The sequence below is a fragment of the Trichechus manatus genome, unplaced genomic scaffold (assembly GCF_000243295.1).
Source record: "Trichechus manatus latirostris isolate Lorelei unplaced genomic scaffold, TriManLat1.0 scaffold00171, whole genome shotgun sequence".
NCBI classification, from domain to species: domain Eukaryota; kingdom Metazoa; phylum Chordata; class Mammalia; order Sirenia; family Trichechidae; genus Trichechus; species Trichechus manatus.
The window spans coordinates 4,945,407-4,972,287 of NW_004444107.1; the positions used below are offsets into that span (position 1 = coordinate 4,945,407).

Sequence of the window (26,881 nt, forward strand, 5' to 3'; positions counted from 1 at the left end):
TGTAATATTATCTTCCAAACCAAACCCACTGCAGACGAGTCAATCCCAACTCACAGCGACCTTATAGAACAGAGTAGAATTGCCCTATAGGGTTTCTAAGACTGTAATCTTTAGGAAGCAGACTACCACATCTTTCTGTCAGGCTGGTGGATTTGAACCACCGAACTTTCGATTAGTAGCCAAGCCACGAGGGCTCCTAATATTATCTTAGAACTAGAGAAAAGTTATGCAAAAAGAATGATGCAGTCCAACTAGATTTAAACCGGATTATAAACCAGTTGGGGACCCAAAATAACATCAATGGAGCAAGAAAACACAGTTAACAGGAACAAACAGCGAAGGTCATGAGAAGGTTTATTGAAGGGCTGAGATAATACAAAATATGGCAGACCTTTCCAGGAGGCTAAGATAGTCAGAAGGAAGAGGGAATCTTTAAGATGGGTCTTAGAGGAAACCTACGGTTTGGTTTGATTAAGAATAGGAAGGAGGGTATTCCAAGCAGATGAAACAGCATGGGCCAACTGATGGTATAAGAATGAATAGGGCATATGTTAGCAATGGTGAGCTGGCTTGTGGAAAGGTTCAAGAAAGCATGAGATGTAACATTCATTAGGTGAGTAGAGGGTATTGATTACTGGGCATGAGTTTCAGTTTTATTAAATATGCAATAGGAACAATTTCCAAAGTCGAGTAATTTTGTACTCAGAAACACTGAAAGGGAAATGCTTAATGGAAAAGGAACAGAAGGTAGACTATTAAGAACAATGAGGACATGCACAGAAGAGTAAAGTGAAAAAGAAAGATAAATTGCAAGAAATATTAAAGTAACAAAAGAATCAGCTGGAATTGGTGATTTACTCACTAAATTTTCTGCAAATATTCACTGAGTACTTGTTCTATATAAGGGCATCATATTAGACTCTATAAGAGATAAATAAGACAGATAAAATTCCCTGTTCTCATGTATCTAACAAGCTAGTAAGTAAAATAGGACACAAAAGATGATTAAAAAGGCAAACTATGCCAAATGATATGGGAGTGCCAAGAAGAAAGAGAAAACTTTTGATTTAGGGAGAGGGATCAGTGAAGGGGTGGTTTTTAATACAGATTTGACCATGGTAATGAGGGGACTCCCATGATCAAAAAATCAAAGGTAGGAAAGCACACAGGTTATTGGGGGAACTGTAAGTGGTTTAGTTTGACTGAAGCCTGGGGTGTAACTTAAAAAACTGATGAGAGTGAGACTAGATAGGTAGGACTGAGTCCAAGGCTAAAGCATTTAGGCTTGATTCAGTATGCAGTCAAGTGTAAACATGATAGTGGGTTTGTGTTTGGATATGTTGAAAAATTTTTAAAGTTTAAATATTTTTGCTATAAATTAAACCCCATTCAGAGACAAATATTAGAGAGGTCATCCCCAAAATACTTCTTTTTTTAATTCTATTACAGACTTAATTCTTTAGTTAAAAAAAAAAACTGTTTGAGAATATATATATATGTATAGATACATAATATTTACATATTTTTCAAACTATTCTTTGAAAATATATATTTATTTATTTATGTATGTTTTGGAAACACTGGCGGCGTAGTGGTTAAGTGTTATGGCTGCTAACCCAAAGTTTGGCAGCTCGAATCCAACAGGCCCTCCTTGGAAACCCTGTGAGGCAGTTCCACTCTGTCCTATAGAGTCACTATGAGTCGGAATCGACTCGACAGCAATGGGTTTGGTTTGTTTGTTTGTTTGTTTTTTAATACATATTTTATATTTAGCCTTGCACTCAGACCTACCTATCTAGTAGGAAGAATTTGTAAGTATTTGCAACGAATACTGGAAGGTTTGCACATCAAGTCAGATTATCAATGTTTTACAAACGTAATTTATTCATGAAGATTTCATGTTATCATTGGCATTGTCTGCTCTGATTAAATGAGGGTTTTGATAATGTGGGCAAAAGAACAAAGGGATAAATTTGGACTATGATTTAGTGGTTTAAAAGCAGACTTGTTTGGAATGCTGCAGAGTAGTGTGGGTGCAAAAGTCACATGCGAGTTGTTGTGTGTGCGTGAGGCCAGAAAATGGGGATAAACTTTATTTCCTTCATGATTTTATCAGGTGAGGCCCTGGATTTATGGAATGACAAGTATTTGAATTTTAGGACATAATAGTCTTTTATCCTCAAATTTCTATAAAGTTAAATAAGTGTTAAAATGTAAAGTTGTGCTTCACCATAATACCTTAAAAATATAGAAATGAAAAAGCATTAATAAATATTTTCTGCATATGTCACACAGAAAAAAGTCAATTGGTCTTTATTTGCTGTTCTTCATTAAATTTTTTCTGAATGCCAAAAGATAATTTGACTTTACATACTTCTTAAATATACTGCCTTGTTTTAAAATAAACACATTTCTCATGTATAATTAAAGCAAAGTTTTATCATAGGGGTAAGACCTAGCCATACTTCTAAGAACATAACCTATTATAACATCCATTTTTCTATTTTAAAAATGTAAATTGAATGTTCTATCTGATTTTTTAAGTCCTATATTATTGCTGTATAATAAACCCTAAATTATAACAATAAGACACATTCACCTAAAACTTAAAAGACAAATGCTTCTTCTAAGCATTTTATTTTCTAGAAATCACAAATTTTTCCTTCTACAAGCCTGTGAAACTTAAAATACGAAAATTCTTTATGTATGCATAACTGCTGTTCAAATTGTCAGATTAAATTGTAAAACCTTAGACATATTAAGGAATCTAATTAAAGGCCAATTATAAAATAAAATGGTAATGTAAGAATGACTAAGGCAAATATGTGGGTCTATATTACTAGATTAGTAAAAATTTAATAGATTTATCTCATAGGGATGTTGTGAACAGTTAGACACAGTGCCCAGAACACATTAGGCTTAATTAATATCAGCTGTAATTATCATTAAGTCGATTGTCATCATAAAACATTTCTTAGATTGATATCAGTATTATTTCTTATTCAGCGGCTCAACCATATTACCAAGTAAATTACTGAGTCTCCATGAAACAATGAAGTGGCATTGTAGTAAAATTTCAAATATACAAATAAAGACTTGCATAAATGATATCTTCTATTAGTGTGCCTAACATTTTTGAGTTTTCAGTGGAGTTTCCTTTTGATCAAATACAGCACAGGATTGCTATGCAGAATGAGAAACTGGAGGAAAGCAACTTGGAAGGTGGTTCACAGCAAGCCCCACTGACTCCTCCCAACACTCCAGATCCACGAAGCCCCCCAAATCCAGATAACATTGCGCCAGGTAACTAATAGCTTACAAATAAAACAGTAAAATTGCCGTGTACCTAAAGATATGATTCAAGTCATTTGAAGCCTTTATTAAATTCTATTCACAGGATATAGCTTTTCTCATTAAATAACTTTTTTTTTTTAGATAAATTCAAGTAAATATAAATAAATAAATTCTAGATAAAGACCTAGAGGAGACACGTAAAACATTTATTTAAAAAAAAAAAAGAAAAAGAAAACCTCACTGCCCTTGAGTCGATTAGGACACAGAGCGACACTCAATAGAATAGAGTAGAACTGCACCATAGAGTTTCCAAGGAGTGCCTGGTGGATTCGAACTGCTGACCTTTTGGTTAGCAGCCATAGCTCTTAACCATTGTACCACCAGGGTTTCCAAAGCATTTATAGTAGCCATATAGTCTCTCAAATGGCCCTTTGTATTTGTGGGCAATCACCTCTTATTTTTTAAATTCAGTCATTTGTAATTATATTGAGAGTATGCTTATATAGGCCTTCATGAATTGTTTTGATACATATTGTCTCCTTTACTTTCACAATAATTCTGTGACATAGTTATTACAATCCTCATTTTACAAAATAAGAAACTAAGGCTATGAATGTCTATGAGGTCATAGTAATCAATCATCAAACTCTGGTCTTTTGGTACCAAATTTAAGATACTTCCTGTGAAGTAAACTTGTGGAGATTGCTTTGGTTAGTATCTGTTCACCATGAGGACTTAAAATGTAGTCCCTTAAGAGTATATGTTTGTTTATTTCCTTAAAAGAAAAGCAAATCCACACTGACCAAAAAAAAAAAAAAACAAACAAGAGTAGTGGCTGAGCCTGCTTACGTACAACCAAAAACCCCGTGCGGTTTGATTTCTTGGTTTGGAGGTTTAGGGTCATGGTTACATGGAACATCACAGTTAATTGGCTTAATAACATATTTAGTGCTTCTGTTCTACCTCCTATTTCGTTGCATAGTGCCTTGGGTCTTAAAAGTTTGCAAGAGGCTATCCAAGGCACAATTGTTCTCTATTCGCCTGGAGCAACAAAGGAAGGAGTGTCAGGAATAGAATGAGGATATGGATTGTGTGGCTAATGGCCTCCATGAACACTGCCCCCTTTGCCATGAGACCAAAAAAACTGGATGGTGCCCAGCTACCATTACTGAACGTTTTGATTCAAGGTTCTATAGAAGAATCCTGATCAAAAGGGAGAAAATGCAAAAGAGAATTTCAAATTCTCATGGACTCCAGACTTCCTGGATCCGTGAAGGTTGGATGAACCCCTGAAACTATTGCCCTGAGATAATCTTTAAACCTTAAACCAAAAATATCCTGTGAAGTCTTCTTAAAAAAAAAAAACCAATAGTTTAGCTTAACTAGCAAAAAAATGTCTGCCTTGAGCATTAAGGTCTTTTAACAACTATCTATATGGGATCAAATTATCAACAGCAACTTGAAATATTAGACAGGAACCTTAGGGTGCAGTGAGTTTTTGTTAATGGGGGAGTGAGTTTTTGTTAGTGGGGGAGGAACAACTCAGAAAAGGAGGGTGAGAATGGTTGCACAACTTGAAGAATGTAATCAGTGTCACTGAATGGTACGTGTAGAAACAGATGAATTGGTGTGTGTTTTCCTGTGCATACTTTCAACAACAACAACAAAATAAATAAAATAAAAAAGGGAAAGCAAATCCTTATCTAGTCCAGTCAGTATACATTGTTTGGAAATATTGTTAGACTTTAAAATATGATATCTTTCAAAAAAATTATCTGATCTATTTAGATAATACCTTTTCAAAATAACTTGTAGAAAATGTCTTTGAAAATTGATGTATTTCCTCAAGAGTAGTGTATAAAGTTGATTTTTAAATTTAAAGTAGTACTTTTACTTTGAAATCAGCAATGTCTATATAATAGTTTTGTATAATAAACAGTAAATTTAGCAAAAATACTTATAGAAATCTTCTTATACACCAATATTGTTTTTGAAAACATGTAAGTGAAGCAGCTACGTAATATTAAATCTTATTTAAAAGTAAGTTGAATGTCAGCTATTGCTGAACTTAGATTTATAAGGGCATTCTTATAGAACACAGTGAGAAAAATATATTGATAGGTCTAATAAATTATCACTGAAGGAGATCATGCACATGATTAGAATTGACAGAATTCTAAAATGAAGTATTATAATGAAATTCCCAAATAGCTTTTGACCAAAGATTATGGCAAAAAAAATAGGTAACAGGTTCTACATATATAGCATTAAGCATATGAGGAGAGAAACAAGCTTTAGAATCAGACAGATCTGGGTTTAACCCTCTTGCTCTTCTCAACCAACCCTCTTTTACTACTGGGTTGGGCAAGAAAATAAATCTCTTTGGGCCTCAGCTTCCTCAGTCTATAAAACGTGGAAAACAAATCTCACTGCACAGGGTTATTGTGAGAATTAAATGTGATAACATTAGTTCCTAACATATAATACTCAGTTAAAGTTAATCCTTTCCCCATCCACCCTGACATCTTTAAAGTATAATAGAATACATACATTATCTTTTAACTCTAATCACTGTGCTGCAATCCCTTGCTATCTAATTTTGTGGGTTTTTTTTTTTTTTAATAGGAGAGAGAACATATAGAAAAGTTTATGTTGATACAACCTGGTAATCTCCTCATTTAGAATTTGTTTTTTATATGATCATCATTATATACAAAGAAATTCGAAAAGGAATAGAAAAATTCATCTCTGCCCTCAAGGAATTCAGACTATAAGAAAGGAGATAAGACAAATGTCCAAATTATATTCATAGTCTCACTTTCTCTCTGTATATATAATTTAATATCACACATTATATTTACTGTAAAGAATATGTTTGCACATATATGTATATTCATATCTATATATAGAGAGAAATTTTAAAGTACAAAATCGTACAGATATTTAAAGATAAATATCAAATTCTTAAATATTAGCACATGTCTTGTAATATAATACTGAGAAAAGGAAGAGTTAGTATTTGGGATTAACAGCATATCTCCCGTTGCATTTTATATAAAAACTCCAAAAAAAGTTTGGGGGTTATCGGGTAGTTTGCTCTGAAGCAAAAGAAATGGATCCTTCCTTCCTTCTTGGCTGCTGAAAGTACAACAAATTCAGGAAGCAAACTATAGCTTCTTCTAATTTCACCAAATATTTATTAATAAACCAAATATGCATCCAAAAGCCATCTTTTCTTAGTGAGTATTATGATGCCATAATACTGTAGGAATGTAGTTCCTTTGAACTGAAATCAGTTATATTAAAATATATATTTAAAATTCAAGCAAGAAATGTTGACATATAGCGATGCTGAATTGTAGTACTTCTGAGAGTTAGATAATAAATACATATTTATTTAATAAATAATAAATAGATAATTCAACATATCAAAAAAGCTAAATGTATGAAAAACTTATTAGTAATGGTACCTATAATAATGAAATTGGAAAATCTTGAATATTTGAAATGGGAAAAGATTACATAAATATAGCCTTTCAATTCAATAGATTATTATAAACCCTTAGAATGATTATGAATGTAATGTAGAAACATTCAAAAGCATTTCAAAGTTGGAGAAAAATAAAATACAAAGTTGCATGTACACTAAAATTAAAGTTATGTAAAGATTATGTTTGTGAGTGAAGAAAATACACAAAAATAAAAATAATTGTGTTACAGATTTCCAGGAATTAAAAAATATATATTATAAAATTTAAAAATTTCCAGTTTCTATGTTGCACCCCTCAGATCAATTCTAAGAAAGGAATAGGACATAAAATGTAGCAAGTATGATAATGGAGTTATGTGTACAGGCATTCCCCGGGTTACGAACGTCCGACTTACATACAGCCGGTAGTTACAAACCAACTCCCGTAAGTCTATTATATTAAAAATTTGAGGCACATACAATAGTTCATAACAACAAACAGGCGCTACTTTGCAACACGCATTAAAACATTATTATTATTATTATGTTAAAGATGTTTTAGTGTATCTGGAAGTGTCTCTTTAATGTTTTTTATGCATAGAAAAGTACACTATATGCTATATAATAAGACAAACATTTTTTGACTAACTGATGTTAGATATGAACTGTACCTAACTGTTCCAGCCTACGTACAAATTTGACTTAACGATGGACTTAGGAACGGAACTCGTTCATGCTCGGGGGCTGTTTGTAATGTACAAAGGGGAGACACAGGAAAGGAACTCTGATTTCCTGGGGAAGACAGGAATGACTACATAGAAGCGGTGACCTCAAGCTAAGACTTGAAATAGGAATTCAAAGACGACTGGAATTAGGGAGACCATTCCAGGTTCAGGGAACAAACAACACGGACCAAGTAGGGAGGCATAAGAGATCATAAAACATAAAGAAAGCTACAAGTAGATTCATACTCCTGGAGCATAAAATATGAGGCGAGAATGGCAGGGGATGAGGCTAGTCAAGGTGGGTAGGGCCATGTGTGTTGTGCTGAGTACTGAGGTTTCATCTTGGGGAGCTATGATAGCAATGTGAACAGGGGAAGTAAGTGGCATAATCAAGTTGGCAGTGAGAAAGGTCACCTGGCCAGCAGTGTGGAGGGTGGCTGGGAGAGGGGCTGATAGCTAAAGGAGATTCATATGAGGCCAGTGTGAAAGGCAGGGAAGAGCTGGACTGGCCTGAACCAGGGCAGTAGTAATAGAAAAGGAGAGGAGAGAAGGAATTCAAGAGCAATGTCCAGTTTGCGGACTACCTGCATAAACTTTGAATGAGAGTTTTGTTAAAAATTTGGATTTGTGGGCCATACCTGAGACTTACATAACAATATTTAGGAGCAGAGAAAAGAAGCCTATCAAAAGGAGATTACCATTGGAAACCAGAGGCAATCAGAAGAATACAAAATAAACCTCAAATAAATAACTACCTAGAGGTGGAATTTTCAAGAAAGATTTTTTTGGAGGAGATACACTTTTTAGTGTAAAGAGAAGATAGGCATGGTCTGACAGAAAAAAAATTGAAAACATTTTAGAGAAAGGAAAGAACACCAGGGAAAACTAAAAACAGGACAGATCAGATAGCAAGGGGTTTTGATACAGTGGAAGGGCAAATTGCAAGGCAGTACTTAACTAGATGCTGTAGGAGTATAGGTGGGAAGTAGATAGCTGCGCCTTAGAAACACTCGAAGAGTTTTCACTTAATAAGCGTGAAAATGTTTTAAAGTTCTGTGCCAGGACTTTGGGTGATTTTTAAATGGTACTTTCAGAAAATTTCTAGCTCTTGTGATGGATGAATTGAAGAGGTGAGACCAGACGCAGAAAAGCTAGGTAAGAAATCATCAGGAACAAAGTAAACAAGGGATGGACATATCAGGGAATAAGGAGGCCAGGGGCTGAATCAGGTATGGAAAACAAGTTACTTCACCCTTTCCAACCTTAAATATTTTACAGACCACTAAGCAATTTAAGATGGGCAATGTGCTCACATATCTCTAACAAGTCAGCTCCCAGAGGAGAAAGATTTTATCTTCATTGCTATTTCCCCAGAGCCTAGACCACAGTAGGCACTCAATACATATTTTTAAATTACCTAATTAATAGTGGTATCTAAAGTCTCGTATAAATAAATGTAAAGGACATATATTTTTAAAAATGAGATGAACGTAAGTCTTAGTTTTACATGAAGAAATACGTACTAAGATAGTCAAGGAAGAAATAGCCATATACTTTGTAAAAATTAAACGTTAAGAAAAGTGGTTTCTTTTTAGCATTCCATAAGCTTTTTAAAGGGGTTTTAAAATGTCTAACTCCTTCAGCTTATTTTTTTTCTGAGGGACTATAAAAAGAATGCAGTCTTCTTAAGTTTACCCCAGACTGAAAAATTAAACATGGTAAAATGTTAGGTGGAGTCTAATAACTCTCAATCACTGTGTTTACTTATTCTTGTTATATTTTTCCAAAGGATATTCTGGACCACTCAAGGAAATTCCTCCTGAAAAATTCAACACCACAGCTGTCCCTAAGTACTATCAGTCTCCCTGGGAACAGGCCATTAGCAGTGATCCAGAGCTTTTAGAAGCTTTATACCCTAAACTTTTCAAGCCCGAAGGAAAGGCAGAACTGCCTGATTACAGGAGCTTTAACAGGTAATTCAATTACCCTGGGTGACACTGTTGGCATGTGATACCAAGTTTTGCCATCATGCTACAGAGAACACAATCCTCTGGTGCAAAACACTTTAGTTTTTAATGAAAAGACTCCAAATTGCAATAGAGGATTTTAACCTAGGTAAAGACTCACTTTTGCAATGTTATTAATATACCCAATCTGGGGAATATGTAACTTTGGGCAAGTCACTTAACCTCTCCTTATATTAATTTCCTCATCTATAAAATAAGGGGTTGCACTAAATTCTATGATTATATGGTTAAGTACCTTTATATACATTATGTACATTACCTATTAGTACAATAAATTATTTTAATTTCACTACAATCATTTAACCTACTCCTTTACCTTACAGAATAATCTGTTATTACTGATGCACTATATGTTCAGAACTATTAATTTTTACATACGTAATCCCCATTATTGATCAATCAAAATAAACAAAAAAGCATCTCTTGATTGTGAGTCTGAAAAAAACAGGTTTACCAGTCACTACAGAGACAACAAAGGGTGAAAATGTTTTAAGTCTAATCTATCTTTTAAGAATTTATGTTAGGAATTAGAGAGATGCACAATTATCTTTCAGTAGCATATTCCAAATCTTACAGTGGAAATTTTTTGCTTCACTAATTTTGGCTAAAATGTGAAACTATTTTCAGTGATCTTAAAATTTTACAAGCTGTCTCTCACTTTGAATGTTTAACATCTCTATTAATGGACTCTGTTTAATTTGTGTGCTGAGGGCAATAAAAATTCAAATAAACAGGATACAGTCCCAATGGTGCCAAAGAAAAGAAAAGAAAACTCTTGCCAAACAGCAGCCTTTCAGTGGATCAGCAGGAGGAGGTAGGGGATAGGTGGTGGAAGGGAAGGAAATGTTTTCATTTTCAAGAGAAGAAAATGACCCACCAATTGGGAGGAAAAAAATAAAACAGAACTAGATAAAATGAGAAAACATAATACACTAAATGCCAAACACAAATATTAAATTTCAGTGGCAGAAGTACATATGTTCTTTGATTTAATTCAGGGGAAAAAAATATGTGTGTGTGTGTGTGTGTGTATGTGCGTGATTAAAGTTCATTTCTGGAATTAATAAATACATGATTAATTGACCAAATTCAGCTTAAATCTAGCAATGTTGAACTCCAGCCTCTTGAATCTAATGGATAACCATTCTAAAACCCCAACAATGAACATGCAACTTGTGCAGTTGAACAGGGCACCACACTTAAAAGGGCCCTGTCTTTGGTTTAATACTCTGCTGTCACTATCTTAAAATTCTTAGTGATTTTTGAACAAGGGGCCCTGTATTTTCATTTTGTACTGGGCTTTCCAAATTATGTAGCTGGTCCTGATCAGAGGCTCTAACTTTAAGAAGCTTTCTCTGACCCACCAGGCAGACTAAGGTGCATTACATCCAAGGCTCCTCTGCACTCAAGACGTTCTTCCCTTAGAGTACCTACCTTATTCCATGACGTTGTTTCTTCCCCCCCAAATTTCCCTCTTCACTTCTCTGTGAGTTCATTGAGGTTAAGATCTACTACAGTCTTTTGTCTCTTTTTTTTTTTTTTTTTACTATGGTAAAATATATATATAACATGTTGTCATTGTTAGGTGCCATTCTGACTCACAACAACCCTAGGTACAACAGAACAAAACAATGCTCGTTCCTGTGCCATCCTCACAATCATTGCTATGTTTGAGTCCATTGTTGGCAGTCACTGTGTCAATCCATCTTGTTGAAGATCTTCCTCTTTTTTGCTGATCGTCTACTTTACCAAGCATGATGTCCTTCTTTAGGAACTGGTCCCTCCTGATAACACGTCCAAAATACATGAGACAAAGTCTTGCCAACCTCACTTCCAATGAGCATTTTGCCTGTACTTCTTCCAAGACAGACTTGTTTGTTCGGAAGTCCATGGTATATTCAATATTCTTTGCCAACACCATAATTCAGAGACATCAATTCTTCCTTGGTCTTCTATATTCACTGTCCAGCTTTTGAACATGTGTGAAGCAATTGAAAATACCATGGCTTTAGTAAGGCGCACCTTAGTCCTCTAAGTGACATCTTTGCTTTTCAACACTGTAAAGAGTACCTTTTGCTGCATATTTGCCCAATGCAATATGTCATTTGATTTCTTCCTTACTACTTCCATGGGTGTTGATTGAGGATCCAAGTAAAATGAAATTCTTGACAACTTCAATCTTTTCTCCATTTACCATGATGTTGCTTATTGGTCCAGTTGTGAGGATTTTTGTTTTCTTTACGTTGAGGTGTAATCCATACTGAAGGCTATGGTTTTTGATCTTCATCAGTAAGTGCTTCAAGTCCTCTTCACTTTCAGCAAACAAGGTTGTGTCATCTGCATAACACAGGTTGTTAATGAGTCTTCCATTAATCCTGATGCCTCGTTCTTCTTGATACAGTCCAGCTTCTCAGATTATTTGTCAGCATACAGGCTGAATAAGTATGGTGAAAGGATACAGCCCTGACATATGCTTTTCCTGATTTTAAACCATGCAGTACCCCCTTGTTCTGTTCAAACAATTGCCTCTTGGTCTATGTACAGGTTCCTCATGAGCACAATTAAGTGTTCTGGAATTCCCATTCTTCATAATGTTATCCATAATTTGTTATGATCTACACAGTTGAATGCCTTTGCATAGTCAATAAAACACAGGTAAACATCTTTCTGGTATTCTGTGCTTTTAGTCAAGATCCATCTGACATCAGCAATGATATCCCTCATTCCACGTCCTCTTCTGAATCCGGCTTGAATTTCTGGCAGCTCCCTGTCGATGTATTGCTGCTACCTCTTTTAACTGATCTTCAGCAAAATTTTACTTGCATGTGGTATTAATGATATTGTTTGATAATTTTCTGCATTCTGTTGGATCACCTTTCTTTGGAATTGGCACAAATGTGAATCTTTTCCAGTCTATTGGACAGGTAGCTGTCTCTCAAATTTTTTGTCATAAATAAGTGAGCACCCCAGTGCTGCATCCATTTGTTGAAGCATGTCAGTTGGTATTTTGTCAGTTCCCAGAGCCTTGTTTTTTGCCAATGCCTTCAGTGCAGCTTGTACTTCTTCCTTCACTACTATCAGTTCTTGATCATTTGCTACCTCCTGAAATAGCTGCACATTGACCAATTCCTTTTGGTATAGTGACTCTGTGTATTTCTTCCACCTTCTTTTGATGCTTCCTGTATTGTTTAATATTTTTCCCATAGAATCCTTCAGTATTGCAACTCGAGGCTTGAATTTTTTCTTCAGTACTTTCAGCTTGACAAATGCCAGGTGTATTCTTCCCTTTTGGTTTTCTAACTCCAGCTCTTTGCACATTTCATTATAATACCTTGCTTTGTCTTCTCGAGCTGCCATTTGAGATCTTCCGTTCAGCTCTTTTATTTCATCACTTCTTTCATTCACTTTAGCTACTCTACATTCAGGAGCAAGTTTCAGAGTCTCTTCTGACATCAATTTAGTTTTTTCTTTCCTTCCTGTCTTTTTAATGACCTTTTGTTTTCTTCATGTATGATGTCCTTGGTGTCATCCCACAACTCATCTGGTCTTTGGTCATTAGTGTTCAGTGCATCAAATCTATTCTTGAGACTGTCTCAAAATTCAAGTGGGATATACTCAGGGTCCTACTTTGGCTTTTGTGGACTTGTTATAATTTTCTTCAGCTTCAACTTGAACTTGCATACGAGCAAGTGATGGTCTGTTCTGTAGTCAGTGCCTGGCCTTGTTCTGACTGATGTTATGGGGCTTTTCTATTGTCTCTTTCCACAGACGTAGTCAGTTTGATTCCTGTGTTTTCCATTCTGTGAGATCCACGTGTATAGTAGCTGTTTATGTTGTTGAAAAAAGATACTCACAATAAGTAAGATGTTGGTCTTGCAAAATTCTATCATGTAATGTCTGTGTCATTTCTATCACCAAGGCCATATTTTCCAACTACCAATCCTTTATTTCCAACTTCCTCATTCCAATCACCAATAATTATCAGTGCGTCTTGATTGCATGTTTGATCAATTTCAGACTGCATAAGTTGGTAAACATATTCGATTTCCTCATCTTTGACATTAGTGGTTGGTGCATAAATTTGAATAATAGTAATATTAACTGGTATTCCTTGTAGGTGTATGGATATTATCCTATCACTGACAGTGTTGTACTCCAGGACAGATCTTGAAATGTTCTTTTTGATGATGAATGCAACACCATTCCTCTTCAAGTTGTCCTTCCTAGCATAGTAGACCATATGATTGTCTGATTCAGAATGGCCAATACCAGTCCATTTCAACTCATCAATGCCTAGGATATCAATCTTTATGTGTTCCATTTCATTTTTGATGACTTCCAATTTTCCTAGATTCACACTTTGTACATTCCAAGTTCCGATTATTAACGGGTATTTGCGGTTGTTTCTTCTCATTTTGAGTTATGCTACATCAGCAAATGAAGGTCCCGAAAGCTTTACTCCATCCACATGATTAAGGTCAACTCTACTTCGAAGAAGCAGCTCTTCCCCAGTCGTATTTTGCGTGCCTTACAACCTGAGGGGCTCATCTTCCAGCACTATATCAGACAATGTTCTGTTGCTATTCAGAAGGTTTTCACTGGCCAGTTTTTCAGAAGTAGACTGCCGGGTCCTTCTTCCTAGCCTGTCTTCGTCTGGAAGCTCCGCTGAAACCTGTCCCCCATAAGTAACCCTGTTGGTATTTGGAACACTGGTGGCATAGCTTCCAGAATCACAGGAACATGCAGACCTCCATAGTACAACAAACTGGCAGACGTATGGTGGATGTATAACATAAAATATGCCATTTTAACCATTTTTAAGTGTGCAATTCAGGGATACTAATTACATTCACGACGGTTGTGTAACCATCACCACTATCTATTTCCAAAACTTTTCATCACCTCAAACAGAAACCCATTACTCATTAAGCAATAACTCCCCATTCCTCCCTCCTTGCAACCCCTAGCAACCATTAATCTGCTTTTTTCTGTATGTATCTGCCTATTCCATATATTTCATGTAAGTAGGGTCATACAATATTTGTCCTTTCATGTCTGACTTATTTCACTCAGTGTAAGTTTTTCAAGGTTCATCCATGTGGTAGCATGTATCAGGACTTCATTTCTCTTTATAGCTGAATAATATTTCATTGTATGTATATACTACATTTTGTTTATCCATTCCTCTGTTGATGTGCACTTGGGTTGTTTCCACCTTTTGGTTATTGTGAATAATGCCGCAATGAACACTGACGTACAAGTATGTTTGAGTCCCTGCTTTCAACTCTTTTGCATGTGTACCTAGCAGTGAAATTGCTGGGCAATATGGTAATTATTTGTTCAACTTTTTCAGGAACCGCCAAACTGTTTGCCACAGTATCTGCGTCATTTTACGTTTCTACCAGCAATGGATGGGGGTTTCAATTTCTTCACATCCTTGCCAATGCTTATTAGTTTTGTTTTTTTATCATAATATCCATCCTAGTGGGCAGTAAGTAGTATCTCATTGCAGTTTTGATCTACATTTCCCTAGTAACTAATGATGTTCAGCATCTTTTCATGTGCTTATTGGTTACTTGTATCTCTTCTTTAGAGAAATGTCTATTCAATTCCTTTGCTCATTTTTTTAATTGGGTTGTCTTTCTGTTGTTCAGTTTACAGTCTTTTAGTCTTTGAGTCCCTAGCACACAGTAAAGTGCCCAGACATACCAAGCAATCAGTAATTTGTTGTATGAATAAAAGTATGATTCAACAAATGAACAAAAACTATTGATATATGATGGCAAGTTTCTAAAATGATAAAATATCTTCTGTTGTGGACATCCAAGTATAAGAAGTGTTAATTATGTACTGAATCACATTTGAGTCATAAAGACACTTCAGTGCACTAAATCAGATGATAAAAGGTAGGATATTCAATCCGCTAGTTTTGTCATGAATGTGGCAGCAACCTGGCTTAATATTATTCAGACAGTTCAAGTGGGTTGAGATTCCTAAACACACTGTTCTACTTAGAAAGTGATTTGCAGTATAGGGTGGTGACTAGGGAAGCAGGCCGCAGGTGAATCTGGCTGCCTGATCAAATCCTGATTCCACAACTTGAGAGGTAAATGACTTTGAGCAAGTCATTTAACTTATCTTTGCCTCAGTTTCATCTATTAAATGCCTCAGTTTAAATAGAACCATCTAATAGGATTTTGTGAGGACTTACTGAGACAGTCTTGTAAAGCTTTGGTACGTAAAGTGTGGTCCACAAACCAATAGCACATGCATCACCTAGGAGCTTGTTAGAAATGCAGATTCTCAGTCTACTCTAGACTGACTGTATTAGCATCTGCATTTTAACAAGAACTCCAGATGATTTATATACCGGTAGAGTTTGAGAAGCACTTAAAATAGAGTCTGGCACTGTAAAAATAGTGTTGTGGGGACATCTGACCTCCTCTAACTTCAAGAGGGGGAGAAAGAATCACCATCAGCATCAGCCCAAAGCCGATTCCTATGAAGCAGTGGTCAGACATACCTCCTCTCTTCAACCTTTTTACTAATTCTGACTCCAGTGATCCCTCCCATAGCACTCTCTACTTCTCTGCTGGGTTTGGTAATTCATTGTAATGGCCACACTGAACATACCTCTTCTCTTCAATCTTTTTACCAATTGTGACTCCAGCAATCCCTCCCATGGCACTCTCTACTTCTCTGCTGGGTTTGGTGATTTGTTGTAATGGCCACACAGAACTCATAGACAATACTCACAATTATGAGATTTATTTGGGAAGTAACAGGTTACAGGTTACAATTCAGGATCAAAAACAACTCAGGATACAGTTCTTCAGTTGGGACAGCTTCTCGGCTGTGCCCACAGGAAGGCCTCTCCCTGGCCCTCGGCCCCTCAGCCCCTTGGACCTCTTGGGCTGGGCCGGCCTCTGTCCTGCTCAGGCAAATGTTACAAAGCTCTTTAGTGCCACTGACAAGTGGCACTCCACCAGCAAGCTTCCTGCCCTAAGGCCTCAATTCTCTAGTTCCATGGGTCAGCAAGCCTAGCTCTGCTGATAAGAACCCAGAGACACTCCACTCTGCCAGCAAGCCTCCTGCCTGAAGGTGCTCAGTTTTCTCTCTTCGTGGGCTGTGAAGCCCACTGCGCCATCTCCTGCCAGACTCCTGTTCTGCTGCTGTTGGTTCTTTGCTGTGCTGGCCTCCGCTTCTCTCAATCTTGTGCTGTCTCCTGCATTACAACTCTCTGTCTCCTGGGTCTAGGAGGTTCTCAGCATAGAGACCCCAGGTCCAAAGGATGCATTCTACTCCCAGCTCTTCTTTCTTGGTGATAGTGATGTCCCCTTTCTGCTCTGGGATTGGCTATCTTTTAAGCCTAGAAGACGGCAAAACTAACCAATCCCCTCATTAGGGTTTCATATACCTGATTTGCATGGTCCCACCCCCACAAGGGTACCATGCACCTTATTTGCATTATTAGCAAGCTGTCCAATCCCCTTGGTGGACCACAAGCACCTTATTTGCACAGTCCCACCCAATCATTTGCTGGTAGTTGCAAGACCGTGGCTAGAAAGGCCCTATAAAAGCAATCCATCACATTGTTGTCACACAAACCCATTGCCATTGAGTCGATTCTGACTCATAGTAGTACCCAATATATATTAGCTTTCATCATTACTATGCTTTAGGAAGTTAAGTAATCATAAAGTACCTGAATGATGTTCTAAGTTCTTACAAGTTCTTTTCCAAATTTTTCTCTCTTACCTCCAGAATAATGGTTTTAGGCCCTGGATGTGAAAGCCTGTGCTAATTTGATTGCTAAGATATCACATCAGATTGAGGTTGCTGAGCCAGTCAGTGACCTATTATCACCCACATCTTCCATAGCAATTAGGGGGGAATATGACAGGGTCAGTCATACTGAGAAGAGATTCAACAGAAAATGAAATATACTGCTATTCAGAGGGGAGCAAACTACTGAAAGACAATAAAATGATGGGCCAAGGAAACATGAGATTCTATACTAATATGATACAGTTCCATCTGCTACACCCATTGCTGGAGTAGTCTATCCACTCCACAGTCACTCTCCTCAGTCATTGAAGATTTTAATATCTGCCTCACTTGAGAATACTCCTCTGGTGTATATTGCAAAAGAATACTCCTCTCCAGCAATATTCCTATAATCACATTTTGGTGGCTGCAACATCCATTTAAATAATCCACTAAACTCTTCGCCCTTTCAAGTCCTTGACTGTCTCATTTTTAAGAATCATTTTTTCAACCTCTCCTCAATCACTGTTGGCTTTCCTTAAAGTTTGTCACTATCAATACCTGTGCAACCTCCAAAATCTCAGTTTCAAGCGTTCTATTCTTTATCCCCTTATATCTCTACTTTTCATTGTTACGTACTTCAGTAATGCTTTCATTCCACCCACTAACCAACCCAAACTCATTACCATCAAGTCGATTCCAACGCATAGTGACCCTAGAGGACAGAGTAGAACTGCCTCATAGGGTTTCCAAGGCCGTAATCTTTGTGGATGCAGACCGTCACATCTTTCTCCTATAGAGCAGCTGGTGAGTTTGAACAGTCAACCTTTCAGTTGGCAGCTGAGTGCTTAACCGCTGTGCCGCCAGGACTCCTTTCCAGATTCCACAGTCCATCACTATTATTACTCCATTGTACACATCCTCATGTATCTTGCTCTTCTCTTTAACCGTTGTACTCAAGTGATAAAATCCCAAGTCTGGTCAAATCCATCTATCTACTCTGTACCTGCATCTGAGCAGCTGAATGTGGCTAGAGAAAAACACACAATTTTGTTGTCTCACCTTAATCTCAGCACTGCCAAGCAATCCAACAACATTTTCTAGCCAATTCCTTCTTCCAATCCCCTAGAAGACAATGTCATACCTTCTCCTTTCTTCCCAAACTTCCAGTACCCCACTACAGTCCTCAATCTCAGCTGATGACCACCTTTGCTATTTTTCAGAGAAACTGTAAACATCTGGAAGATACCTATTTCATCTACCCACCACTGAATCTACCAACTGATGTGCATCTGAACCCATATTCTTTTGTCCTTTCTGTTTTAACAGCTGGTGAATTACCTGTCCTGTTCCTAAGTTCAGTTCCTCCAATTATTTACTGATCCCCATCTCCTCTCAGCCAGTCCAGAACTTTTCATCAGTTATCTCCTTTCTTGCCTACATTATTTTTTTTCTCTCTCTTTAAAGGATTATTCCTATCAGCATACTGTTAGGAGCAGTCAAGTCAGTTCTGACTGATAGCAACCCTATGTACAAAAGAATGAAACACTGCCCAGTCCTTCACCATCTTCATAATTATTGCTATGTTTGAGCCCATTGTTGCAGCCACTGTGTCAATCCACCTCGTTGAGGGTCTTCCTTTTTTCTGCTGACCCTCTACTTTACCAAGCATGATGTCCTTCTCCAGGGACTGGTCCCTCCTGATAACATCTCCAAAGTACATGAGATTAAGTCTTGCCATCTTTGCTTCTAAGTAGCATTCTGTCTATATTTCTTCCAAGATAGATTTGTTCGTTCTTCCGGCAGTCCATGGTATATTCAATATTCTTTGCCAACACCATATTTCGAAGGCATCAATTCTTCTTTGGTCTTCCTTATTCATTGTCCAACTTTCTCATGCATATGAGGTGACTGAAAATACCATGGCTTGGGTCAAGCGCACCTTAGTCCTCAGAGTAACATCTTTGCTTTTTAACGCTTTATAGAGTTCTTTTGCAGCAGATTTGCTCAGTGCTATATGTCATTTGATTTCTTAACTGCTGCTTCCATGGGTATTGACTGTGGATCCAAGTAAAATAAAATCCTTGACAACTTCAATATTTTCTCCATTTTTCATGAGTTGCTTATTGGTCCAGTGGTGAGGATTTTTGTTTTCTGTGTGTTGAGGTGTAATACATGCTGAAGGCTGTAGTCTTTGATCTTCATCAGTAAGTACTTCAAGTCCTCTTCACTTCAGCATATAGATATATCAAAATGTCTCTTATCCTAAATAAAAATCTTTCTTTTTACCCAGACCCCATCCATTATCTTCAGTTTCTATGCTTTTCTTGACAGTAAAAATATCCACAAAAGACTTGGCTGTATTCATTGTTTCTATTTCCTAATGTCCCATTCTCTCTTGAATTCATTTCAGTCAAGACTGCATGCCATTGCTCCACTCCAATGGTGAACTCTCAGTTATCAATTTACTCAACATCTCACCAGTATATGATATGGTTGACCATTCTCTCTTTCAAGAAACACTTTTGTAACTTGTCTTTTAGATCATCAAGCTCTCCAGATGTTTATCTTTCTCAGCCTTCATTGCTGGCTCCTCCTCTTTTTCCAAACTCTAAATGCTGGAGTTTGTGGATCATACAACTGTGTGGATCATTAACAAATTATGGATAACATTGTGAAGAATGGGAATTCCAGAGCACTTAATTGTGCTCATGAGGAACCTGTACATGGACCAAGAGGCAGTAGTTCAAACAGAACAAAGAGATACTCCGTGGTTTAAAATCAGAAAAGGTGTGCATCAGGGTTACATCCTTTCATCATACTTAATCAATCTGTATACTGAGCAAATAATCCAAGAAGCTGGACTACATGAAGGAGAATGAGGCATCAGGATTGAAGGTTCATTAACAACCTGTGATATGCAGATGACACAAACTTGTTTGCTGAAAGCAAAGAGGACTTGAAGCACTTACTGATGATGATCAAAGAATACAGCCTTCAGTATGGATTACACTCCAGCATAAACCAAACAAAAATCCTCACAACTAGACCAATAAGCATCATCATGATAAATAGGGAAAATATCGAAGTTGTCAAGGATTTCATTTTACTTGGATCCACAATCAACACCCATGGAAGCAACAGTCGAGAAATCAAATGACAATATTGCATTGGGCAAATCTGCTGCAAAAGACCTCTTTAAAGTGTTGAAAAGCATATATGTCACTTTGAGGACTAAGGTGCACCTGACCCAAGACATTGTATTTTCAATCACTTCAAATGCATGGGAAAGCTGGACAATGAATAAGGAAGTTCGAAGAATAATTGATGCCTTTGAATTATGGTGTTGGCAAAGAATATTGAATATTCCATAGGCTGCCAGAAGAATGAACAGATCTGTCTTGGAAGAAGTATAGCTAAAATACTCCTTAGCAACACGTACTTTGGGTGTGTTATCAGGAGGGATCAGACCCTGGAGAAGGACATCATGCTTGGTAAAGTAGAGGATCAACGAAAAAGAGGAAAACCTTCAATGAGATAGATTGACACAGTGGCTGCAACAATGGGCTCAAACATAGCAATGATTGTGAGGATGGCACAGGACTGAGCAGTGTTTTGTTCTGTTGTACATAGGGTTGCTGTAGGTTGGAACCAACTTGACAGCACCTAACAACAACACATGCTGGAGTGCTACCTTCTCTATTTACACTCATTCTGAGCTGTGATTATATGTAGTTCCAAAGTTTTAAGTGTCAGCTACTTGTTGATGATGCCAATTATATTACCAACCCTGACTCTTCCCTGAATTTTGGTCTGTCCATTGGACATCTCCCATGAGATGTCTAACAAGCATACAAAAATTAACATGTCAGGATCGAACTCCTGATTTCCAGTCCCCAAACCAGGTCCTTCTCCAATCTGCCTCATCTCAGTAAATGGCATCTTTATACACCAAGTTGCTCGAGTAAACAATCTAGGACTTATCCTTGATTCTACTGTTTGCCTCATACTCCATACCATCAGCATAGTCTTGTTCGCTCTGTCTTCAGTATATGTTCAACTACTTCCCAACACCTCCAGTGTTACCGCCCTGGTCCAAACCAACACCTTATCTTACCTGATTACTGCAAGAGCCTTCAAATTGGACTTTGTGCATTCATTCACTGCTACCCACTTTTAGGCTATTCTCCATAAAGCAGAGAGAGATTTTTTTTATAATGAATCAGATCCCCTTTTTTTCTATAAGCTCATCTTACTTCAACTCAAGAAAGTTGTCTTCTATCTTATCTTTGGCTCAGGATTGTATCCCTAATGTTGAATAAATAATGAGTAAGTTAATGCATAATCAAACAAAGCTACAAAGTTATGTTGGGCCTTGAATCACAAAATAAGGAGGTTGGACTTTATTCAAAAGATGAACAGAAAGACTTGACAATACAAAGCACCATAGCATAAGCAGCAAATGACTGACATAAAACAACTGATGCTACATGGATTTGGCTAAGAAAATGTGAGCTGGGATAGTTGAAGGGAAGTTAGAATCTAAAGCCCACAAGACATATACAAGTGGAGAGAAGTCAAAGAGGACATATCTTAAGCAGGAGAAACATTATTTGCAAAGGCACAGAGACAAGAAATGTTTGTGATGAGCTTAGGGTACAGAGAATAGATTAGTTTAGTCCAAAACTAAGAGTTCAAACAAAGGGGCTTTACACTAATTTGCTAACAAATATCTGTTTTATCATAAAGGCATGATCCTTAAGTAGAAATGTTCACCTCGGAAGCGAAAACTAATAACTATACTAAGAACGTAACAATATGACCATAAAATCATGAATTAAATTGTTTTCTATTTCCTGATAAATAAATGTTTTAATTAATTAAAATTTCTTTTTCTTTTTATTTCTCAGAGTCGCCACCCCATTTGGAGGTTTTGAAAAAGCATCCAAAATGGTTAAATTCAAGGTTCCAGATTTTGAGCTACTACTGCTAACAGATCCCAGGTTCATGGGCTTTGCCAATCCCCTTTCTAGCAGAAAGTCCTTTAATAGAACACCCAAGGGATGGATATCTGAGAATATCCCCATAGTGATAACAACGGAACCTACAGAGGATACCACTGTACCAGAATCAGAAGACCTATGAAAAGGAAGTTGTGAGTGTATATGCCACAAAACCTCTAAACATAAAAGTTCCTGTTTTATTATTCTATTTACTGGCAAAGCCACTTACACTCTTCATTAGTAGCTATAATTTAGTAGCAATTTAGCAATTTTCCTTTTATGGCATTTAATTTCAATCTCAGATAGTGTTCTAATAAACAATTCAGAATCTTATTATAAAAAAACAAACTTTTAACTAATTTGTCTTCAGTCATAATTTTGTTTTCATCTGGTATGGACAAGAACAAATATTCCTGCAAACAAATATTTCATTGTGGAAACTGAGAAGAGTAACTTACAACAAAGGGTTTCACCTTTGTTTCATTCAATATAATTTATTCCTGCATAAGTGTTTCAAATGGAGTCTAGAATCAAAATGCAGTGTCAGGTGTGTAGACTCATTCAGAGTTTTATCTAAGGGAGGAGAGCTATGAAAGACGATATATGAACATTACCGATGGAGAAAAGGATTGAATTCTTTGTTTCTGGTGACCACGATAAAATAGAATGGATAAAGTCTTTTCATTAGTCATTCTGAGAATTTCTGAAGCACGTTGCACTCTTTGACGTGTTTTAAATCATTAGGTAATTACTCCAGATGACATTATCCAGAGTTCAATTGGGTTATTATATTCATTGAGTATTAAGTCAAGGAGCCCTGGTGGCACAACGGGTAAGTGCTTGGTTACTAACCGAAAGGTTGATGGTGCAAACCTACCCATTCAGCGACTCCACAGGAGAAAGAACTGGCAATCTGCTCCATAAAAATTACAGCCTAGAAAACCCTATGGGACAGTTCTAATCTGTCACACGGGGTTGCTATGAGTCAAAATCCAACTTGATGGTACACAACAACAAACAGTATTAGGTGAAGGAGAGTTAGAGACAATGACTTAAGGGACTTCATGCTACTACAGTTTTAGTGACTAAGGTGTGTTCAGAATTTAAGTTTCATAAATCCCAATTCTGTGTGTTAAGTTCAACTTTGTTTATGCATTTTAGAAGAGCAAGAACAAATAAAATACACAATCATACATATAAAGAAATGAGGTATGAGAGAGAGGGTATAATTTAAATTGTCAGCTTTCTTTGCTGAAATCTTTAAATTTTCTTCAACTCCTTAAGCACTAGGGAGTACATGCTATAAAACACAAACCAAAGCAAGAAATAGAACAAAAGCATCTGAAAGTAATGTTGCCACATCTATCATGAGGTATGTAAATATATTGGCATCAATGATTCAAACTAAACTAATACGAAGTTATAGATATGTCTTAAAAGATGATTGAGGAAGTATACATGATTGAACTGATGAGGAATCAATTACAATTCCTCCCATTTCAATTCATTTAAAAGTTCTGATAGATGTTTACACCAGTGACGAAATGTCTGATCCATAGAAAACTACCTATCAGATTAAGTTCACAGGTAGGAGGAAAGAGAGTGTACAATAGAGTAGTTAAGATGCCATGAAGTAACATTACATATTTACAAAACATCTGTGTATGCAGCATTGGAATTGGTGGTCATTTTTATCTCACTTTAGACTTTTAAGTAGAGATTTTTTAAAAAAATGCATATGAAAAATACAATCCCTACAAAGTAACAATGTCAAAGTATTGTATCTATACCTACTATCATTGTAGAGAATTTGTATAATTTAAAATGTATCTTTCAGACACCTTAGTTTTACTTTTAAGTTTTGGTGCTTACCTATTTTAAAATAATGATGTTGGCACCTGTGATAAATCCTAGGTATGAGGCTCTTATCTTACCAGTTTTCATGTATATCTGAGCCACAGAGAACTAAGGTGACTTGAAATAAGCCTAGTTTATAAAGGGAATAACTTAGTGAGTCTGGCTCCAAAATATACGCTCTAAGAACTCATGGTTCATAATTTCTCTTTCAGAATAAAATTTAGCTTTAAACTATTTTATTACATCTAGATAAAATAATAAAAAAAACTCCACTGTCTTAATTTGAGCACATACAGCTATAAATTGAGTCATTTTAGAATCATTATCTAAAGTCATATAAAACCAAAACTCATTGCCATTGAGTCAAGTCTGAGTCATAGCAACCCTATGGGACAGAGTAGAACTGTCCCATTGGGTTTCCAAGGCTGTAATCTTTACAGGAGAGGATAGCCACATCTTTCTCCGGTGGAGTGGGTTGGTGGATTTGAACTGCCAAGCTTACAGTTAGCAGCTAAGCGCTTAACTACTGTGCCTTATACTGAGTATAAGGGCTCCTTATACTCATATAAACCCCAAAACCAAACCCATTGCCACTGAGTCAATTCTGACCCACAGCAACCCTAGAGGACAGAGCAGAACTGCCCCATCAGGTTTCCAAGAAGCAGCTAGTGCATGTGAACTGCCAACCTTTTGGTTAGCAGCTGGATCACTTAACCACTACACCACAAGGGCTCCATAGTCATATAGGCATTCATAATTATATAAAGCTTAACTTTCAGACTGTGTTGGAAATGAGTTAAATAAAACAAGCAACATGCATGTGTTTAATTTTGAAGTTAGAGAAGCACAAAGTGTACTTGGATTAAACCTTCTCATTTCTGTTTAGCACTGGACACTCTCTTGAGCTATGTAATCTTCCCTCTCTTTCCCCTATAAGAAAGTGTGACACTAATAAACAATAAAACTAAAAAGAAAACATCCAGAGTAGTATCACACCAAAATCATTCCTTCAAATAAAAATATTTTCTACTTCTCAAAACTTTAGAGAAAAATCTCTCAGTTTACGTTACACTGTTCAACAGACATCTGGGTCATGAAATGCTCTTTATTTAGGCCAATTTTCTCTTATCTTATTGGTAGGACCGATGATCAGCTGGCTGTCTTCGAGATGATAACTTGTTGTTAGCTGCTGTGGAGTTGAAACTGACTCATGGTAACCCCATGTGTGCAGAGTAGAACTGCTCCATAGGGTTTTGAAGCTGTGACCTTTCAGAAGCTGATCACCAGGTCTGTCTTCCAAGGTGCCTCTGGGTGGGTTCAAACTGCCAATCATTTGGTTAGTAGTAGAGCACTAACCATTTGTGCCACTCAGGGACTCCAGATGGTAACTAGAGTTACTTTAATAACTAGAGTCATGGTTAAAAAGACTGTTATTCTTGCCTTGTAACTCTTCACTTTCTTGAGTGTTTTCTCACATTCCTCATTTTCCATCTTTTAACTCAATATTTTAAAGGATTTGATAATTAAAAAGAACTAATTATTGATTGGAGCCCTGGTGGCGAAGTGGTTAAGAGCTCAGCTGCTAACGAAAAGGTTGGCAGTTGAATTCACCAGCCACTCCTTGGAAATCCTATGGGGCAGCTCTACTCTGTCCTATAGGGTCACTGTGAGTCAGAATCGAATTGACGGCAACGGGTTTAATTATCGGTTATTGCAAAATCAAGGCAAGTATAGATGACAATTCTTGGTCAAATGACCATTTATTGCATCACTTACATGTTTACATTTTTCTAAATAGACTTGTTTATAAATATTTTAGCAGCTTGGAAATGGAGGGAGCCAATTATTCTTGCAAAAGCTAATGTGTAGCTAAAAGTCCAGTCGTGAGTATGAAAAGAACATCCTGAACTTTCCAACTCAGGGCACAGCTGTACCAGCAGACTTATTAATTCTGGAATTTCCTCACTCTGCTGCTTATGCAAGATAAAACTTACATGACATCATCACAGTTTTTCAGCAACAACTGCTTTTTATTTAGCTTAGCAAAGTATTGCTCTGAACACCCCTTTTCTTATGAAAAATAGTTTTGACCTCCAAATGTTCTATTATGTAGGAAGAAGGGCATTTCAATTTCTGTGACGGGTGGAAGAGTGCCAGGTTTTTGCCAGAAGAACAAGCAGGAGAAATCCCTTTCAAATTAACTGCTCAAAGCACATTGTGAATACATCAAATATTTTTTTTGAAAATTATAATGTTTAAAATAGTTAAACTTTCCAGAACTAAGAAAAAATTAAGTAAAATTGAACGAGGATTTTAATGAGTTAAGCTGAAGCGTTATCCCTATTTGAATTCCTTAAACAGAGGAGCAAGATTTCAACACAGGATATAAACTTCCCCTGGCTTCTCAACATAATGTGACTTCAGTAGGAATATCAACTACATATGGGAAAGGGAAAAGAAAGCTGTTCCTAAGAGGTTTTAGTTCAGTCCAAATAAGAACATGCTTATTATTCTGTATGGTGTAGTGTTTTGAAATACACTTCACTTCAATGACGGCATAGGCAGGGTAGAAGATGGAGAGGTTTCAGGAAACTGGACCAGAAAAATGTCAAAAGGAAAATAAGAATTTGTAGATAAATTAAATGTCATAGCTTATCTTGAAACTGCTGACTGAAGAATTAGTATAGAAGCTGCAGCATTAGCATAATAAATATAACACAGGGAAAAAGTCATGCCAGA

At 36.7% G+C, this 26,881-nt stretch overlaps 1 protein-coding gene across 1 annotated transcript in view; it reads left to right on the forward strand.

The window, feature by feature from the left end:
* MYOZ2 (myozenin 2) overlaps positions 1-22,626 on the forward strand; it is a 44,344-nt gene extending 21,718 nt beyond the window's left edge. Inside the window, exons 4-6 of the mRNA XM_004386806.2 lie at positions 3,174-3,303; positions 9,278-9,461; positions 22,193-22,626. Coding sequence (XP_004386863.1) covers positions 3,174-3,303; positions 9,278-9,461; positions 22,193-22,427 — 549 coding nt within the window. The 3' untranslated portion in view covers positions 22,428-22,626. The remainder of the gene's footprint in view (positions 1-3,173; positions 3,304-9,277; positions 9,462-22,192) is intronic.
* The last annotated feature ends 4,255 nt before the right edge of the window (positions 22,627-26,881 follow it).